This window comes from Micropterus dolomieu, linkage group LG17 (genome assembly GCF_021292245.1).
Source record: "Micropterus dolomieu isolate WLL.071019.BEF.003 ecotype Adirondacks linkage group LG17, ASM2129224v1, whole genome shotgun sequence".
Classification (NCBI taxonomy): Eukaryota; Metazoa; Chordata; class Actinopteri; order Centrarchiformes; family Centrarchidae; genus Micropterus; species Micropterus dolomieu.
In genome coordinates, this window is record NC_060166.1 from 6,719,842 (window position 1) to 6,741,791 (window position 21,950).

Consider the following 21,950-nt stretch of genomic DNA (forward strand, 5'->3'; position numbering starts at 1 on the left):
GTCTAACCATAAGAGGGCAGTGTTAATAAATGTATGAAGTGGACGGCTGATGTGATTACTGGACCTGCATGTTCATCAGAAATGTATTTCTCTGAAACAGATTATAATGTTTGGATTCAGATCTACGTACATGTCCCTCCATTTGTCTGTCAGAAGCTACTTGTGCATCTTAAACCAACATACAGTGAGGTATATTTTAACACAATACTTATCTTGTAATGTCATCTTGAGTTATGTTTTTATGTGTGTCTTGAATTTTGTGGGCGTAGCATCTGAGATGGCGCTGGCTGAGGTGGCTCTGAACATCCTGTGTCTGCTGATGGAGAAGCAGTGGAGCTGGCTGTGCACTGAAAACATGCAGAGGACCATCAGGCTGCTGTTTGGGACTCTTATTAACAGGTGACATGCGACATTCATTTAACGTCGTGGGATGCCACAAAAAAGTACTAAATGAAAACCAATATCAGGCACTTGTGAAGGTGGTGCTGGTATGTCTGTCAAACTGATCGCCCGTTTGTCTGTTACTTTTGTGCAGAGTAAAAGATCATGACAACTAAAACAAGATAGCTTCAAGAAGCGTAACCAGAAGATTACTTTTCAATTTCCACTTTTCCAACACCTTTCTGTATAACACAAAATACCTCAAAAACAAATAACTTTATTAGAAGTGCCATTACATTTTGCATCCTCTGTTGGCATGGTAATGCTAATGTTATCCAGAAGAACTAGCTCTTGAAAACCAAGCATATTGCCAGCAAAATAACAGGTGTTAAGCAAGAAATTCTTGGAGACATCTACAAAACCAATTCCCACTTAAAAATGCCCTTCGGTGAGCTTCAGGCCTTTTCATCAGGCTGACGTCTTGGGGCCCCTGTTGCAAAAGTAACAGAGCAGGAATTTCTTTATCCCATCAGCCATCGCACTTTATACCACACATGTATGAGTTACAGCACTGGGGGTCAATTCATGTTGATGCTCTGGCAACGCGGGTCTTGCACATCAAACTCTTAAATACTCTCAGCAGGACTTTTGCTCTCCCACAATCAACAGCAGGCTCACATGTTCCATTAAAATGCCTGCAACCTTTTCTAGTTTAGTTAGTTTGTCCTTAAATATAAGCTGATTTTGAAGAAAATGAAAGAAATGCATTTAACATAGTAGCATATTTAACTGTTTATTATTTATTTTAGTTAAATATGCGTCTGTAAATCTGCAGAGCGCCTGTTGGGTTGTATTCTGACTGATTGAGAATGGGCCTATATCATTTATCTTAATATTGATATGATATATCATGGTCACAACATATAAGCATCTGTGGACAAAATGTATATGCATGAATGAGGTAGCTCAGATGTTTCCCCTGTAGCGCTTTCTGCAGGATTCCCAGGCGCACATAGAGCGCACTTTTTTTCACTCCAGAGGGAGGCAACCAAGAGGCATTCTAATCAGATGCGCAAACTATCTTACAGTAACTGTCCTTTCAGCGTGAAAGAGCAGTGGTTCTACTTTGAGCTCCATACAGTGTCAGTATGCTAATATGAACTAGCTTGTACAACAGTCTTTATGTCTGTGGGTTGAAAGCCTGCCATCATAGAGAGGCAAGATGTGATGTTCCTTTGAAAAGGGGGATAATGGCATATGTTTTAGCGTCGAAGGTATTCATAGTGTTGCAAAAGAGATGTTGTTGTGTAAAAGATGAAAAAAAGAGAACTTCACCTGCACATCTTGGCGATCGCCCATCGGTCGCCCTGTCCGTCTTACCCTCTCTTGTGACTCTTACATACTGAAACTCCAACGCACTTGGAACCTGAACTGAGTAACCCACCACATTTCATTTTAATTTATTGTTATTCTTATTTACAAGGATGTTTACTCAAGTAATATTACAAAAACAAAACTGCACTTAGATTCTGGACATGTTCGACAAGCTTCATTTATCCATGGGGGAGGTTTTGCTGGCATGGCGTTCTCACTTTTTCATCACTGTTTATAGTCGCACAGTTGATATATTCACACTGGGAGTTTCTCATTACACCCACAGCTTTCTACTGCTGGTACCTAGAAAGTGCAAGTAACATCTTATGATTTGGCTCTAGATTAGTGCCTTGCTCAATTGTATATTTTTAGGAGTTGTTGACAGAACATGGGGGAGGCGATCGTTTCCATTCACTTTCCTCATCCTTTATGACTTAACCTTTTAAAACAACCTGATCACGACCGTGCTGCTGGTGCTGCCAAAGCAATGCAAATCATTTTTCTCTCCCTTCAGCAATTGCTGCCTCTGGGACGCTCTGCTTTTTTAAAGTGCTTTTACAAGGTTTTCTACAGCAAAGTAGTGACGGAAACTTCTACACAGGAGAGGCAGATCTGTAGACTCAGCCAGGTCAGGGCATGAAGACATATGGTTCCCAGTGGAGATTCCACAGAGAGGGCTGTTAATGGGCTGGAGATGGGACTCTGGCTTGCGTACGTTAATTGAGAGAGTTGAAATTTTAGATATATTATAATATTTAGATATTTTAGAAGGGGTCCCTATGAGCCTTTGCAGTGCTCCGTGTTTTACAGAATTAGGGGTATCACTTGCAATGCAGTGTATCTATTAATGGCTTAACAGTGAAGAAATATCTTCTTGATCTGATTAGGAAAAATTCCTCTCGCTTTTTCAATAGTATCTTTTCACTGTTCCATATGTGCATACAAGCATGCCTGCACTATTTGGCCCTGAAGAGAATGCCTGACATAAACTCCCCAAACATTTGTCGCAGATAGCTATAGCTCATGCCGCCAGTAAACCGAACATGCAGACAATGTTCTCAGGTTCTAGTGTTTGTGCTGTTTGTGCTGTGACCTCACGTTCCCTGGGGTGTCAGTACCAGAATATCGTTTCTTCGTTTTGAAACTGGGCCTTCTATTTTAAGAAGTTTCACAAGCCAAGTATGAAAGACCTTGTGCTTTTGTTTGGCCTTGGTCTATAACAGGCAGCAGTCTGTCTACATTGCAGTGACAGCTCTTAGTGTGGCAGGTATCTCATCAACTCATCAACCAGTTTCTCTGTACAGAGGAGACGAGATGCTCTGGCTGCGAACTGCTGATGATAGAAACACCACATATAAAAGTGTGTAACTAAGATAGCTCTGTTCATGTATAATTTTTCAACAGCTAAAAACAAATGCAAAGTGTTATATAGACAATAAAACAGCAATGAATGAAACCTGAGTAGATGTACAATAAAAAATTCAAAGCATGTATTAAAGTGTGAAATAAAAGTAAAATGCAAAAATAAAACAGCAGTAGCTTACATAAAAAATAAAATTATATAAAAGCCTAATATAAAAGACACTCTACAAAAGGAAAAAGTGATTGAAGAATGATTGTTAGCATATGTCGGGGTGTTTTAACGCGTCTGGGCCACAACCTTGGGGCTTTAGCCAGGATTTACTGATGGTTACCAGAATCATGCCGAAGTATTTTGGGTTGCACTCCATCTCATTAAGAGATACTTAAAACAAAGATGGAGCAGTTTTAGTGTCCATTCCTAGCCAAGCCTTGAAGCTCTGCTGAACAGTATTTTTAGCCATGCTAGCAGCCTGGCTTAATGGCAAAAGTTTAATTTGTCTGAGATTTTGGTTTCTGAATGCCATTGCTGTCACACAAACTAAGATGGCAGCCATGGTAAACGTATACCTGCTAAACATCAACATGCTCACATTGTTAGCATGCTGACATTAGCATTTTGCTCAGAGCACAACTGTGCCTACATACAGCCTCACAGAGCAACAATCGTCATGTGATTCAGTTTAAATATTAAAATTGAATCAGATGACTCTGAAAAGTGAACCTACTGCGAGTTTTGCCAAGCTATCATAGAATTAACACTGATTTCTGCAGCTTTATGCAGCTTTAAGCCAGCTTTAAGCCACTTGTTAGCTTATTGTTCTGGTTTTCCAACTCTGACTGCCGGTTGGGTGAATAGCCAGTTGTTTGCTAACTTATTAGCTATAACAATGTGCTAACCTGATGTTGTTTCAGGGCTGTGTTTCTGTGATGTGTTCAGTAGTTGTTTTGCTCCTGAATGAGCATAAGTCACCTATTGCTTATTTAAAAGAAATGTGTAAAATTTAACAATCTGAAACAAAAATATATATTCAGATTTCACTTCAACTGGAGTATTTAATATGATAATACCATTACTGTGAAAAACATTTGTTTCTGAGTGGCTGGCAGATGCTCTTTAAAATCAGGTAGCAGAACTCCACACACATATTTACATCAACAGCTGAACCACCACTTCATATCAGCGCACAAACCATATTGAGCTACAGGTAACCTTAGGAACAACACCAATGCTTCACATTGTCACAGCAGTTGGTGAAAGCCGAACAATAATCAAAACTGAGAACTGACTCGAAGCTCAGCCACCTTTTTTTGATATATGATCAAAATTATAATGATATAAGCTTGACGAGACAGTCTGAGGTTTTGTATGCAGGAACTAATGAACTCTGCTCCTCATTGCTCATTATTGCTCACTACTGGTTACTGAAATGTATACCTCCCATATTTTTCAAGACATATTCAGTGCGGAGGAGAAATATACAGACCATAATGATCTTAACAAATAGCCACAGAAGTGCAGTTAAGTATTAGCTGAACCTGCCTTGTAATATGTATAAATTCAGTTTGTTTTGATTTTGGTCAGTTAATATTAGTTATAAATTGATCCACAAATTAGTCTTAAACTGCCATTTACATATTTTTTAGTGGGACTCACAGGTTATGTCAAGTGCTGTGAAGGTTTTTTCTGACAGCTGTTTAGTGGGAGGCAAAAAGAAGCTGCAGGCTGCAGAAACCTTATCCGTGCCGGTCTACGACTGTAGTGGATGCACGTCTGTTAGAACTGAATTTGGAATTGCGAGTGGATACAGAAAGTGTGTGTTTGTGTATGGGAGATGAAACCCGGACCCAACAGGCCAAATCTGGTTCTCTCTCTCTCTCTCTCTCTCTCTCTCTCTCTCTCTCTCTCTCTCTCTCTCTCTCTCTCTCTCTCTCTCTCTCTCTCTCTCTCTCTCTCTCTGAGTGTGTGAGAGGTCTGGAAGGAAAAGCCAGCTCTCTGCTCCTATAAATGGTGTCCAAGGCGAGGCTCTGGTTTGGGAGATGTCTGATTTTTATGGACTGGAAAGAGGGACAGTTTAAGATGAATATAGGCTCTTTTTCTTAGACAGCAGTCTGGGTGGAAAATCCAGCTGGAGCGAGATGGTTGACGGTGTCTAGATAGTATGGTAGATGTAGCAGAGTGCAGCTACTTTATGTTATCATCACAAGCATTTGTAGGGATACTCCATGTTCTTTTAGGTTAAATGTGTCTGTAAACACAACGCTTCCTTCATTTTCCAAATAAAAAGATGAGAAAACTCACAGTTGGTGATTATCATTTACACTTCTACTAAAGCATGCTGAGATTTAGCCTGTGTCAGCCTTTCAAATGTATGATGTCAGCTCCATAAATGCATGCATGATAGTTGTTAAGGTGGGTTTGCGCTACAGTTGTTTGAAGTACACACTACACTCATTTACATGCACTGAACATCGGCTGCAATTGTGTGGTGGAGAAAGTGGGTCAGTGGTGGTGATGATGATACACTATGATGATTGTAATTAATCATATTGTTGATGGAAGTGGTTCAGATCTTCTTGGCAATCTTTTTGTTGTTGGAACGTGGTCAGTAACACACTGTAAGTGTGGAACATTCCCCCTGCAAGTCCTGTCCTTAATGCACCTGTCACACTATGACATGATTCTTTATTTTTACTCCCTAAAACAGCATATTAATACTTACATAAACAATTCAAATGGTACCACAAGTCCTTGCTGACAGCTTGATGTTGGAGGTGAGGATGAAGGGGAGTATGGTGGATTTAAAGCTTGTCAACAGTTGTCATAGGGAACACTCTCCCTCGCTCAATCTTTGTTTTGTTTTTTTGCTCTCTCTGTCTCTGCTTCAGCTCCACTGTTAATTAATACCCAGGGATCTCCATCTGACATACAGTGGCCTGCTTGGGTTTCACCAGTGGTGAACAACAAGTTGTTTGGCTTCATGGAGAGTGGTTTCTGTCTCACTGCTGCACTATTTAGCCTGTGACCACACTGTGGCATTTGGAGAGTACTCTGAAGATGTGGTTCAGAACCCTTAACAAAATATAACACTGGCTTGTAAAAGTAGTATATTTGATTGACCACGAGTCCACTTGCATGCTGTTATATAATTTGTTTTTCAATGTTAAGAGTTGGCAGTTTGCCTTTGGATGCTCACTTTGGCACTTTGAATAGGCATGGTTGCTTTGGAGCATTGGAGCATGCTGTATCCAACAGTCTTTAATGTTAATCCGGCTTTTATAGTCATTCCTAATATGATGTTATTGCTAAAGGCTCATGTAGATAAACTGTCACACAAAGCGTCTTCGTCCTAGCTTACAGCACTCTCAGAGCACCTCACAGTCGTCATCAGAGGACAGAGTTTGCCATTGGCATATCATGGCTGCGTTATGGATAAGAAGTGATCACAACTGAGCTTTTTCCATGACAACTTTCCACAACTCCTTCTGCTGACAAAGACCGTGAAATGCATTCGAAAGATACAGAAAAAACTACTAAGTGGACCTTGAGTTTAAGTTAACCCTTTCATGCATGAATTATGACAGCCTCTGTCAGGATTTTTTTTTTTGGCTCTTTAGGCATGCAAAATAAAATTTGAATTTAATTTTTTTTTAAATACACATTTTTCAAGGTGTTTCTTACATGTGCGCACAGCGCGCATAAGGTTTTAAATAAAGAAATACTTATTTAACAAACCAATAAATAAAATTATATATTATGTGAAATCTATATTTTTTAATGCTGTTAAACTAATGTGGTCATATCAACATATTCTAATACTGTTTGATGCAATGCAAAAGCGTTGAACCTCACTTCTGACTCCTCAGCCTCTCTTTCTCAGCAGCTCCACTATCACTGCTGCTAGCATTTGGGATTTCTCCTATTTCTGGCAGCCATTCATCATCACTGCCACTGCTATTATCCTCACTTGATTCAGATGGAATTTGCTCCACTGTCCTGAATGCCTTTCTATCACTTGATGCAACACACTAAATGTTACTCACATAATGGAATTAATCTTCACAAAATGTTGTTTTTGTTACAAAAACTGCAAGTGTAACATAAATCCATTGATTTACATCCAAAAAAGTTAGTGCGCATGAAGTATTTTCAAGAAACAAAGTCTCAGTAATAGTTAATTGAAATATAGCCAGCAATGCATAATGTCCAATTTAGTGGACAGGTGATTAATCCTAATTTCCTCCCAACATAAAATTAATACTTGGAAAGTTTAACAATTGTATTACTCCTTCATTGTTACTAGACGTTACCAAATTTTATTTACCTGCAGGGCTCTCCTGTAATTGGAGGAATGGCAAGATTTACCTGAGCTGTACACGTTCGTCGGCCATCTTGGTTTTGACGGATTTAAGTTGCACTTACAACGGCTTACCTGAGGGTGGCAGTGTATGGCACGACACACTAGTGTCCACTGTAGTGGCTGATGTGCAACTAGACTCAGAACCTCTGCCCATTGAAGTAAATGGCTTTTGAATAGCTGTCCACTGTAGTGACGACTATGCGTGAAAGGGTTAAGATTACTTTACTCAAACTTGATGCTTTCAAATTTCACATTTTGCTGGTCCTTTCCTGGATTTGAGAAATCTGTCAGTGTAATTCCTTAGTCTGACAGAGGTCAATGAAATGTATTACAGCTGGTGAAATCACAAGCAAAGGACTCAATTGCCCGCCTCAGAAACAACATTGTGGTAAAAGTCAGTCTTTAATTGTAAAAGCAGAGAAAGAAGAAGAATCCTGCAGGGAGAAGAAAGACAAGGTCAGGAAAAAGGCAACATCCAATAACCAGGTAACATTAAACACAAGGAAACAAGGAACGCTAGATACTGGGTACTAAGACAAACTAACACTGAGTCAGGATAACACACAAACTAAATACAGTAGAGAGGCAAGGGTAACGAGGGACAGGGGATCCAATCAGGGAAGGGCAGACAAAGGCAGGAAGTGAAGTGAACTGTCATGAGAGGAGAGGGGAGTAACAAAACAAATACATAAAAAAATTACTTTATGACACAACGAAAACATCACCTAGGACACAGAACAGGATATATCAAAATGTCTAAATGAGAGAGTCCAATGAGGAGAGATTTATTTGAAGCGTAGAGCAGTATTTGTTAAGGTAAGCAACCGAGAAAGAATTAATTGACATAAAGCACCTACATTAAATGCACTCCTGTGAAGATAAGAGATAGGACAGGATACTACAGTGGTGGTGGTGGTGGAGTAAAGCCAGCAGGTGGTTGATGGAAACACTACTCCCCACTTTATTGGGCTGCTTGTTGAGATTATACTAGGTGGAGAGAGCAGCAGGTAGCCACGGTGGAATTGTGTTTTGCCGCCAAATTGCCGCCAATTTAAAATACAGACATGGATGTCACAGAGGAATGTTTCCCACTTGAGAAATAGCAGAAATAAAGGCAGAGCCTGAGAGAAAATATCTTCCTTCTTTAACTTTCGCCAGCTTATGTCAGTGTTCCTTGAATCAACAAAAGTCATGCAGGTTTAAGAAATAAAATGTCAAAGAAATTAAAGAAAGGCGCTTTATATAATTACATAGATGCATTTTGAACTTCTAGCAGCAAGTGTAGTAAGACTAAAAAGAAAACAGCAATTGTTTTCAAATCTAATATTGTTTCACAGTCTGTTATTCGTTCGCACAAAGGCCACAACACTGGCAGTAAAGTTTAGGCACAACTTGCTCCATGCTGCTGTCATGTGTTGAGCAGATCCATATGTAGTTTAATGGCTCATTTGCTGCAGGCTCGCCGCCATCTCCACCAGAGAGACAAAAAGACTTGTTCAAATGAATTTGTTCAGGCGCTCTGGTCTGAAATGACTCCATGTAAAAATAATGCATCAGCAGATATTTACTTTGAGATATTAACAGTATGAGAGAGTAGTCATATGTGTCTGGCTCTGAAGGCAAGACTGTTTTTAATCTTCTTGCTGTTGTTCCTAGAATTTATTCTTTTGGACATAGTGTTTCATTTGGCTCCCCTACCTGACTTTACAAGTGTCAGATTTAGTTTTTTATCATGTCCTAACATAGCAGAAGACCTCACGCTGTGTTACTGTATGAAGACCGAATGGTTCTCAGTGACAGTGATGTGGGGAATCCAGGGCCTTAAGTCTTTCTCTGCTAAATGATTGGCCCCAAAACAGAGATCCCTCCCCTGGATTTTTGACATTACTGGCTGTTTTCACAGTGAGGATGTGATATTGGAGTCCTGTTTTTCTGTTCTGGTGCTGTTCCTTGACATATGGGTCCTGGAGCCAGGTGTGAGGTATAAACATAAAAGACCCCTACTGTCAGCAGGAATTCACTCTGAGGTGGTGAGTGTGCTGGTGGTCAGAGGTGCGGGCTACATGACAGGTTTGGTATTGGTGGGAAAAAGAGGAGGGAGTGCTGGATGGAAAAGATGCTTATTACATAACAGTGTGGGCTATCTGTCAGCCTCCGTAGAGTGGAGGAGGTGTGACATCCCTGGACAGGCTGTTCCTGAGATGAGACAAATTCAGACACACTGTCTGAGTGGTTTATATCGCACACTGTGTTTCAGTTGGAGGTTTGCCCTGTGTTATGTCACGGTCACGTTTGCTCCGGGAATTATTTTCTCTCTACATCCACAAACGTTTCTGAAATATAAATATTGTCTTCTCTTACAGGCTTATAGTTGTCTGCGGTAGCTTTCCAATTCCTACAGACCAATGTAATCGTCTCTAGGGGACATTATAGGTCAAATACCTGGGTCACTTCTCGCCAAGGTTATAAAACACACTTACCCCCGGCCCCAGTGTGCCATCAGTTAAGCCTGCCAGTCTCTGTGTTCATTTAGCCTTATTTAGTGTTAGTGAGTTGTAGGGATAAAGAAATCCTCCCTTGGCAGGACATGAGAGATAATATGGCTCATTATTGTCCACACTTCTGATAAAGTTAGATGGAGGAAAAGTGGCACATGCTAAACCGCTGTCAGGATGTTTGCAAAGTTAACTTGATAAGAGACCCTTTAGCCTCATCTTTGGTGTCTGTTTTCACCGCTCACCTGAGCCTGGGGCCTGAGATGTGACTCCAAAGTCATGTCTTCTTCTTCTGTCTCCAGAGACATACTTGTGCAATGACATGTTGTCTGTCGAAAACTGGCTGTAGGCTTATTTTAGCTCAGATGGGACCTGGTTATACTTGTCTGTGTTTACCATAAATGGGAACCAGATAAATCCCACTGGAGTGGAACACATACATAGTTGTTAGCCAGCTCATCTGATGTTTTACGTGTATTTGGATTCTCTTGCGTCACTGATTATTGATTTCCTTCCAAGTTTTCAAAGCGTCTCCCCTTTATCTTTTATTGTGGTTGATTGTGTGAGGTTGGTTGTTGGCGTTGAGCCCAATGGTTCCTTCAATCAGTTGATTTCAGAAACTTGAGCTTGTGCAACTGGACTTTCTCTTACAACTTTCAGTGAGTGTCTTATTGAGGCTAAAAGCACACAGTGTGTGTCACAGTTAAAGAATTTAAAGCAAACTTAAATTGAAATTCCTTTTTGCTAAGAAGTTTGTGTACTTTGCGAAGAAATGTGTGTACTTATTTGGTCAAATTTGTAGTTACCAAAAAGGAGAAATTTAAATTGTATTGATTTTTCTGCAGTGTTAGTGCCCCTCTCCCCTGCATTATTGTTCTACAGAGTTTTGGTTCAGACAACAAGTGTTTTTCCAGCCACCTGATTGTGTGCACATTTGTAGAAATGCCGACAATTTGAAAAAAAGTCAAAATATAGCAAAAAAGTTACGCTTGGAGGATGTGATGTTCCTCACCTTAATAGTTGAAAGCAACATAAATACCATATTGCCATCAGGTTTTCTACTCTATGAGTTTTGGGTACTCTTTTAGTGACGTTATCTCATTGCGTTCTCTACTTCTGCAATGGTTTAATGGTACCTAGCTGGAGAATTAACCCCACCAACTGTTTATCTCGATCAGGTCAAATCCTAATAGAGGCCTTGCTGCCTCGCTACTGTAATAGACAGATGCCTCAGGAGGCAAAACTTTTGAGTGAAGGCATCTTCTAAGAACATTGGTTTCGAACAGTCTTTTAGGGCAGCACTTACTACAACGTGTGACGTCAGCACGCCATCTTTCTTTTCTTCTGGCTGTCAGTCACTTGCCTTAGCGTCAGCTAGCTATTGAAAAGGCAAATAGCTAACAGATGCCTAATCATACCAAACAAACTTGGTTGGTTACAGTCATGGGCTAATAAGATTTAAATTTAAAATACTTACATTTGTAGAAGAATTTGGCTTGTTTGTCACTTTTTCGTGAGCTACCCCAGGTGCACAGATTTATGTGTCTGGGTCAGCATCAATGCTGCCTTCAAAACTGACCGTTACGGGGGCAGTTTGAAGGTATATTAAGAGACACGAAAAGATCGTTCGATGCGTTTCAACCAGTGCTCGATGCAGCGCTGTCCTGATAGACACCTTCTGAGACAGCATTTTTACCCAATTCGAACACAGCTTTTGACTTTAATATCATTTGAATTAAAATGTGTGGAATGGGAAGGGTTACAAAACACATTGCTATGAGTTTTTACAGTCATTCATTACTAAAACGCAGGGTGCGCGCAGGAGCTGACAATGAAGCGATATGAATGAAGAGATATGTCTAGTGGGAATCAGCGGTAACATTAGCAAGCTAAGTTAACTAGGTTCCACTTTCTGAGTGTTAGCTTCCACTTTTCCAGTGAAAGATAAACTTAAGCACAATTGGTCCTCCCAAATGTTGAAGGTAAAGGGACAGATACCTTAAAATGCTTAATAGTTTATAGCTAACTCTAGGTTGACCCCTTAAAAAGGGGGAAATACCTTTTGTTAATATTTGTAGAAATATAGAATGAGCGCAACGCAGACCACAAGTTGACAGCGTGTCTCTCAGCAATGCCAGCCCTTAAATGTCAGCTGCCACAGGAAACACGCACCCGGAGGCTTAAGCTTAGGCACAGTTTCCACATATAAGCCCCTAAACAGTGTTATCCTCTCTTGAAAAATGGAAAAACATGCACAATAGCTGCAGTACCATTATAGCAGTATTACTTTGCATAAAAAGTGAGGAGAGAATTCATATTTCAGTTTGACTGTAATATACTGTAAAACTCTGAGCAATAAGGTTTCACTAAATCTGGTCATCTCACTGATTAGGGAATTTTTTTCATAAGATTATAGTAGGCCAAACAGAGGTATTGGAGTAAACACTAACACAGAGAGTAGCTGGCTAGGTCCCTCTGCTCTCTCGTGTGAGCAGCGTGTTTTTCGCCCAGGCATTCTTGGTTCAGCGACAACTATCTACTCCTTGTGTACGGCACTGTTAGACTGTTTATATTAAATCAGCCTTGTTGTAATGTACTGTATCTGTTTTTGTCCATGATCATTTATTTATTTCTAAAATGCCAGTGAAGAAGGCACATACATCTGCAAGAAGTTTGTAAAATGAACAGACTGGGGACTTGCACATATTTTGCAGACTTCCCCTGAGGTGATCCCAACTTGTGTATCAATGTGACTCTAATACAGTTACAATGTTTTGTTAAATTTAAGCCACATTGAGCCCACAGGCAGAGAGCCAAACATTGGTCAGGGGCTCTCCTCTTGCTTGAAAAATATCTCTCTGACAGAGTGGGCCTGGAAAACAACTCTGGTGGTTTTCATGGTAGCAATAATGCTGTGCAGTCTAAGACTCTACCAGACCACAATCTCTCATATAGAATTACTGGGCATTTGTCAGCTGTAATTGGTTGAAAGCACTCTGCTCTGTGTGTGCAGGATCTAAATCTGTGTGTGGTTGCATGCGCCAAGAGGAAAAGTAATCTCTCTGGTGATTGCAGTTGGACTGAAATGGTGATGACAGCAGGGAAGTTTGATGGATGTTGTTGAAGCATAGGCAGGTAGCTTGACCTGTGTGTGTGTGTGTGTGTGTGTGTGTGTGTGTGTGTGTGTGTGTGTGTGTGTCTTGGTGTTTGCATTCACTGACCTGTCCCTGTGTTTGTCCTTTGTGCTAAGTGTTGTCAGTTTGTACATTGATGTGACACGGACAGAACCAAGACGGTGTTGACGTAAACCTCTGTGGGCCATATGGGATTAAATTCTGTCTCAGGGCTGTAACGTCACATGTCTGTGTTTTGACCAGCCATGGGAAATGAGGCGCCACGACAGTCCTAATAAAACTAGGCCCGATGCATACGTGCGCATAGTCATTCCCAGAGAAACAGAGCTGACCTTGGACAGCAGGGCAGACGGCTGTAAGACAGCACCGTGGCCTGAATGGAGGTGCTGATGTGATGAGACCTGAGCCAGAGGGCTGGACTGAGGTGTACGCCTCACTGGCAGCAGACACATCACGCAGTTAGGGGGGAAAAACTGTGCTCACTGCTGATGTGGTACTAACACCCACTTTCCTGTTTGTGTTTTTGCCCCCTAGTGTTGAGGCCTAATGGTCTCAGCATGCCTTTTGCGTCTGTTTTTGTATCTTCTTGGCCGGGGATGGTGTGCTGCAACCACTGATGTGTACATGCTGTCGTCCTTGCTGAAGCACTTACATTCTGATGCCCAAAACTTTGAGAATTTTAACATTTTGTGACCATGTAGGACCCTATACAGTTAATAAGGAGCCAATTGAGAACATATGTTTTTAGGGCCTTTAAGGTTTTCCCATTTGAGCTGGACAAAAGATGCCATTCGTCACACGTGCCACAAGCCAATCATCAAGGAACTCTACACACTTAATGTATCTGGGGATTTTTCAAAATGACAGAGGCTTATGCTGTTGCACAGTAGAGTGAAAGTAAATTGAGCCATTACAGAGCCAGTGTAAGCAGCTGTGTATCACAATTAAAGTAGGGTTGCATCGAAATGAAAATTCTTGGCGAAGCCGAAACCCAATATAATGAAAAACTTCACAGAATACCGAAAAAAGGTTTTTTCCATTTATTTTTTTCAATTTTTTTTACCATTGCATAAATTAAACAGTCAAAATGTGCTTTTTACTCAGTGTTTCCCACAGGATTTGGAGAGACACCGGTGGGTGGGTCTGAGGCCCGAGAGGGTCCGCTAAAGTAAATTACATGTATCCATTTACTTTGAATGGACACATGTAATATGTTTTATACTTTCTGTGAATATAATCCAATTAATCTTATGTCCATACTGTATAGACACCTTATTTTGAAAACCGGACGTTGATACATGTGTATCCTCGCGCTAAATTCATCAAGTCCGACCCAATTTGATAAATAATGTTGTATGTGGTTCTCGTATGGCGTAACATGAAGACTTCACAGCCTCTCTTCAGGAAGGACTCTCATACTGCAACACTTGTCTTTGTAAAGAGACAAACTGACAAGATAAAGTCTCTAACCTGCCTGTCAGCTCGCTCTGGTCCGTTTCAGTGGATTTACCATAAAGGCTTGAATACGTGTGCACTCCAAATTTAGGTGCGGCTAGCTTAATCGCCTTCTCACAAACGAGTGACAGAAACACTCAAAGCGGTTTACGAATTTTTCTGACAAGATGTATAAAGAATGCAGGACACAGTCAAAGCAGCGGCACAAGAGAGCTGTCATTCCTCAGGTTAATGCTGTGGTTGTAGAGCAGTCTACCTCTGGCCCATAAGGGGAAGGTGTCTTTTTTAAGAAGTCAGCCACAGATGGACTGGATGTGCTATGAGACAATTCAGCAGAACAGCGTCTGCAAACAGCGATTTTTGCGTCTTTCTCAGACACTTTAAAATGCTTCCACACTGCCGACATGTCAACATAATTGTTCGGTAAAATTTATTCGGTCTTTTGACCTATTAAGCCGAACACCTAAAGTGCTTTTTTTTGCTATTTTCGGCCGATAAATTTGGGTGGCCGAACATTCAGTTGACTTAATATATGAGATTTTTCAGTGTAGTCTTGCGTTGCTGGGTGGTTAGCAGCTGATGTTAACAGTTCTCATTTGACCAATATTTAAAGGAAATTCAGTGGCCTGTCTATCTGACTGATTCTGTTAACTTCTGTTGAACGGTGTGCCACCCTACCTGTCAGTGTTAAAAATACATTTTTGGGTGGGGGGAATCTATTTAGATGGGATGCCCAAATATATTGTACTTACGGGAAACATGTTGATTTAGCACCCATGCTACTATATCCAGAAATAGTGTATGTTGTATTTAAACAGATTCAGCGATAATCTTAGTCTCTGCTTCTGTCTGTAGCCATGACTGTTCTGAGAAAGGGTTGGCTGTTAACGCTGGACAATTAACACTTCATCATATTGACTGACCTCTAATTTTGTCCCTGCTTCTTAAACTGAACAGAGCACCTGGCACTGACTTTATTTTTACCATGATGAGTTTCTCCTAAAAGAAATGGTATGTACTATATCATTTAGATCTGGATCATTGACATTAGAGATGCAGTTAGGAAAACGACCATTTGTTGCAATGTCTGGAATTTCTCGTTGTTGTTGTTGTAGTGCTCAGATACTTCAGGACACACTAAATAAGCAAGTCTTTCTCCTGCATGGATGTGCCTCTCGGGAGCTATTCTTTAGCAGTGATAGCCTTACTTGGACAGGATTTATTTCTGAAAAGTAAACTGGATTGTTTTTAATAATATGTGTGCTTATCAGTGGTTTTATTCCTGTTCAGATCATATGTGGATTAAATTTCCTCTCTATTTCTGCATTAATCCCAGTGCCAAATATCTCGTGTTTTTTTTGTGGCACATTCAAGTCCCGTCAGGACAGACAAGGGTCGAGCGATTTTTCTTCAGAATGTCTTCAGTTACTATCCACATCTTGTTTTTTGGAAATAGATGCATTGCTGCTGCTTCTAAAAAAAGAAGCATGGCAAATATGTCTTACATACCTCCCTGGAATATTAATCCCATCCAAATGGGGCTTTAGGGAGATCTTTCTTACGTATTGCTTTATCAAAATAGCAACTAGTTATGTCACAAACTCTTTTTTTAAAGATTGTGAGGTTTTCTTGTAAACAATGTTATATTTTAATTTACAGGATGTGTATCCTGTAGGTCTAACAAAAGCCTTGAAAACATTTGCGTCTACATACTGTATATCATTTTCAAAGCCGACTTTCAAACCTGCATTGTTTACATGTATTGTTTACATCCATGTTTACTAGCTAGAAGTCTTCTTTCTTACCTATTTTTGTTGGGGCTCTACCACCACCAACTGTCAATCAGAGGGATAGCATGAAAACATTTGCATTGTGTTGCCGGCGTGCTTGTCCGTGATTATGGGGTGCGAAAACAGGGACCCGCTAATAAAAACATACTACTAGTCATCTTCATTTCATGTATGTGTTTCCAAATGTAATAGTAAAATGAGCAGCTCAGAGTTGTGCAGATTGTTAATCAAGCAGTCGCAAAGTAGAGCCAACAAAAATTCAATATCTGCTTCAAATGAATACACAAAACACTAAATCAAATCTCAGATTTCACTTTATTGATAGTGCAAATCTTTACCTTGAACATGATTTCACAGTTTATGTAAGCAGGGGTTTTCAAAGTGAGAGGCGGGCCTCCCTAGGGGGGCTCTAAACAGTTTCCGGGGAGGCTCAGTGAATGGAAGTGAAACAATATTACAATACTTATTGCATTAGTTATCAAAAGGAGATCACATAGAACAGCCTACATGTGTGAGAGTTCAGAGATACAGTAGGTTTTGGGAACCGTTTTCCCTTTTGCCTTTATGTGTCCCTATGTTATAAAACATTGCCACTGTGGGATACTGTCTCAAAGTATCTATTAAAAAGGGCTCATATCTTTCGCATCTTACTTGTGCGCTGGACGCCATGACGAGTGAATATTGCGGTGCACTTACTGTAGTTTGTGGTAGTAGAAGAAGTCCATTCTCAAAGTGTCGCTGCTGAACTGCACAATCTGGCACAGTTTATTGCTCTTACAGTGTAATTGGTGTCCAAAACAGCTTCCAAACAGAACTTTGTCACTGGCATCAGTTTGTTTACTGCCAATCATGTACATGGTGAAAGAATGCATTGAGTCACAGTTATCGCAGTACCAACAGTTCCTGAAGGCAACATGACTGAGGAGAGTCTTCTGCCTTCTTTGGTAGGGTGTCACTCATGATTCCACACCCCTCTCAGTTGAAGCCACGCCTCCTCCGCAAAATCAGGGCCTGAAACTGAAAAAAACTGATCTGAACCTGAAAAACTGATCTGAACCTGAAAAAAACAAGATTTGAAGGTGAAAAAAATTGCTTTGATTCCAAAAACATAAAAAGTGGAACTGAAAAAAATAATTCCTCAAATATCAAAATTTATAAAAGAGAAAAATGAAAATTAAGAATTTATTCAGTTTATTATTAAATGTTCAATTACAAGTTTTAGTTTTTCTATTAAAGTTTTTTTTTTAAATTAACAAAACATTTGGCCCTGATTTAGCTCCATAGACAACGGCGCCGCCAGAAATTTTGTGCCCCATGACAAAAAATCTAATTGGGCCCCCTCTGCGCAGCTGTTGTCACCACATCTCTAGGACCTAACTGTCCCATCAAAAGCTCTACATACAACTCTAATTAAAGGCTTGCAACTGTCTTGCTTCTTGTAGTTCAATACTAGTACTAGCACAATATTTACTGCTGGTGATTTGTACATGCAAGTCTGCATACAGCAGGGGAGAGCCGGGACGATTGAAACACTTTTCAGATATGTCATTTTAAAATATAACGTTACAGACAGAAATCATTTGTTGTTGTCATCAACAACTCACGTGTGTGCTCTATCAATACCAGGTGTTATCTTGTTAAAATGTGGAACGACTTCAGTATAATTCACTTTGAACAAAAGGTGAGCATTGCTTCATTCGTCCCTACTGTGCGGGATGGAAGAAACACAATGATATACATTTAAATAGTTTATGTTATTCTTGTTTTTATTTAGAAAGCTTGACACTACCCTTCTTAATACGTAATTGCAAACTCATTATGTCCTTTTTCTTAATAAGAAATAGTATAAATATAACTTAGCTAGCTAACTAGAATATTCAACAGCTAATGTGCATTTGGATCAGATATCGTCTGCCCTATTTATGTACATCTGCAGTCTGTTTTTCTGGTCTACTGTGAAGATCCTGTTATTTGGCTGTGAGCATCCTGGTGGTCCAGCCTGCAGTCTAGTGGACTCTGCACATTGATTCCTGACGTTTAAACTTCATTAGCTTCTAAGTTGTAAAACTTTGACATTTAAAACTTCAGGATGTGTTAAAGTACTAACTAATCTTTTATGTGATCATGACCATGGCACATGGAACAATAAACACAACTCGTCATTCAAAAAAAATGATCACTTGGGTGAATTTACTTTCCGTGATTGAAAACAGCTTCTTTCGTATAACTCCGGGGAAAGTGTGACATATCCACCTGATTTTTCCCGGTGTACTGTGGACTGTATGTGCAGAGGTACTTTGGCATATCAGACTTGTATGGGCTCCGAGAAAATCGCTGTGTTTCATTCGTCCCGCGTTTTAATCGTCCCGGCTCTCCCCTATGCAGTTCACTATTTGATGCAAGATAAAAGCTACCATAAAAATGTCCTTAAGGCAATCTTTTACAGTCTCAATGTATTTTTATAGTAAAATTAACTATCTATAGATGTCATTTAACGGCCATAATTAAATCTAAATGAATGTATCAAACTGGATTATTTTAATATTGTCTGTAAATTACATGCAGGCTGAACTATCCAGCATCCAGTACAGACAGGAGGTTGTTTTTATTTTATTTCATAATGATCATTAAGTGAGAAGATAATGTGTTTGAATTTCTGTCATTAATAAACATTTCATTTTCTTTTTTGTTATGATAAAAAGAGCAGGAGAGACAGAGAAATCTCCACAGACTCCCTGGCATGATGCTAACTGGCATGTCATTAACACAGTGTTGCTCCCCTTCTTCACTGGGACAGAGGGGCTGCAGTTATGGGGAGACTGGGGAGCTGCTGACTCATCTGTTGTTAGTCTGCTAAAAGAGGCAGGGACAATGATTTAATATGAATATCTTGCTAAACGTTTCCCTGCACTGATTAAATGTTGATGAAATGTAGGCTACCACCAGCCTGCAGCTAACTAGCTTATTTCACTATGGACATGAAGCCAAAAGGTTAACACCACTCTCAGACTAAAGGCTGCCCACCTTTCTTGGTGAAAAACTGGGTTACAGAGTGACATCCTTTCCTTTGTCTTTCCTCTCTCTCTTTTTTCTCTTTCCTTTTTGAAAACCAGATTTTGGTTTACCAAGCAATATTGTGTTCACTGTATTTCTGGCGCATCTACTGACTGCAACTAAAACACCTTCACTGATCAGTGCGCTAAGGCAGGACCAAACCATTTCATCCAGAAACAGGGGGGTGGTCGGTCAATATGGAGGTTTACTTTTTGGTCAATGGGGATATTTAACTTCTATTGCCAAAAACAAAGAGATCATTAATTGTATTATTATATTTAAAATACTCAATGATGATGGTTTATATAAATATAATTTGATATGAGTTATTACCAATTTTTTGGGGCCCCTATCAGTCAGGGGCCCTTGGAATTGTCCTAATTTTCCCCCCCTATATGGCGCCCCTGTCCATAGAGGGGAGGTTAAAACATTGGAGAGTTCAGAAGTGATCAGGGAAGAAAAGAGTTTCTGATGGCTGCATCAGTAATCGGTTATAAATCTTGTTTTGCTGTTGAAGTTTAATCAGTAATAATGCATTAGTAAGCACGAGGGCCTCGCCTCCTCATCTCAAATTGAGTCTCTTACTGAATTTCTCAAAAGTTTATTCAGCAGCTGTTTCAGCTGCGTATGTTGTGATCTGCTGTGGAGTTTCAGACCCATAGTAGCACTATTGAGATGTTGTTCTGAGTGGGTCCCTGCTTTGTTGATCTCGTGCACTCGCACAAGGATGCACATGCATGTGTGGGTGAGTGACACAGGATGCACTCCTACCAATGATTTTACACTATTCAACTGACGCTGTAGGGAGAGAATGCTGGTCTGATTACTATTGTTGTTTTCTACCTACTTTTCCCTCACTGCTGAAAAAAAAAACTCATTTCATAGACTGATCTGACATGAGCAGAAGCTCCTCAACAACTTAATCTTGGCTCATTCACAGTGTTTCCTAGTTTAATAAACTGGTTTTAATTACATTGAGCATATGAGGTGATAACTGAGTGATACATTGATTACACTGCTCTAAATAAGCTAGAAAAGCTAGAATAATGCTACTGAACAATAACACCTTACACAAAAGTGATATAAAGCATGTTCTCCTGCTTCATTCGGTCCCTCTACAATGGTATTAATATGCAGCACATTATGCCACAGTGGCATGTTGTTGCTGATATGAGATTCCTGTACAGTAAATGCTGTTGAGAATGTGTCTGCTTTGCAGATGAAAGATATTAATGAATTGATCTGATTCCAGTGTAAAGGTTTAGCTTTCATTTTAGAGGGTGTGCAGCAGTAGAGGCTGGCATTTGCAGATATCAATGCTGAGAAATGATCCCGTACATCTGCCTCTTTTTAACTTGCACCAACAGTGCTGCCATGATTAAAATGAATATTTCCTGCTTGGTCTTGACACATTACTGCCAGGTATTCTTGCCTAGTATTTAATGTTTTTTTATTATCTTGATCATATTCTAATTGGTCTTAGCAAGATGGAAACTTTGCCTGGAAAATTTGAATAATCCGTCTGCTGCATGCCTTCCATTAAATCAGATCCCAGACCAGACAGTGTCAGCATATTCATTTAAACTGTGTGAAGACTGTGTGAAGTTCGATTGAGAAACTCTGTTTTTCACCAGTGGGTGTGGGGTTTTGGAACATGGTGTCTGCCATGACTGCAGACGTACGTTACGGGAAAACACTGTTATTTGCCCCCATTTGTTGAATGTTCTCCACATATAACCACATAGAAAATGATTGTCCTTATTTGCTCAGCAGCAGTTGCTGGACAGCTGATGTTATTTTTGTGGTAATTGTATGTATCAGAGATTTGAATGATTTTTATTTGCTTGGCATGACAAAGGTTTTGAAGTGAATGATTTGGTGCATTGTCAATGGCTGGAGCCATATTGAAGCCAAGAGGCTGTGATGGGGTTTTGTTTATCATTCAAAAAGTAAAGTGGATTCTCAGAAAAGTATCTTTACTACTTTACATCTGCCTTGATTAAAAAACATTGCACTACTATACTTACTAATAAATGCTGCTTTTTTAGGCATAAATATACTGCACAACAACTCCACACAGTTATCCATTGTAGCATTTTTACATTTGATCTAATAGATTTATGAATTAATACCAAATTATGAATTTTAATATTCAGAAAATATTAATTCATAAATCTCCGGACCTCTGAGTATGGTTAATAACTAGACAATTATTCACTAGTGATCAGTTAGTTAACAATCGCTCAATTATCTTAAATCAGTCAATCAGTCTCATATTGAAGGGGTAAATTCTTGTGGCAGGGACTTGGAGACAGGCAATACACACACACAATTCTTTTGATTACGGTGAAGTTTATTAACTAACTAAGGTGGATATAAATGCGGTTAGATATACATAAAAAAAAATAAACAATGGCTAAACAATGAGAATGTAAGCTATGAGTTTTAAGGACTAAAGATAATGGATTAACAGACTATTGGACATCACTGATCACAGAATGCCTTGGTTTGCCTTACTGTGGGTCGTCAGCCTGCCTTGGCCTGTTG

The 21,950-nt window shown here is 39.8% G+C and overlaps 2 protein-coding genes across 2 annotated transcripts in view; both read left to right on the plus strand.

The window, feature by feature from the left end:
- tpst1 (tyrosylprotein sulfotransferase 1) overlaps positions 1–21,950 on the plus strand; it is a gene marked incomplete at its 3' end in the record, with an annotated part of 837,181 nt that overhangs the window by 694,305 nt on the left and 120,926 nt on the right.
- snx19b (sorting nexin 19b) overlaps positions 1–21,950 on the plus strand; it is a 52,125-nt gene that overhangs the window by 10,750 nt on the left and 19,425 nt on the right. The window contains exon 11 of the mRNA XM_046074872.1: positions 264–399. Coding sequence (XP_045930828.1) covers positions 264–399 — 136 coding nt within the window. The remainder of the gene's footprint in view (positions 1–263; positions 400–21,950) is intronic.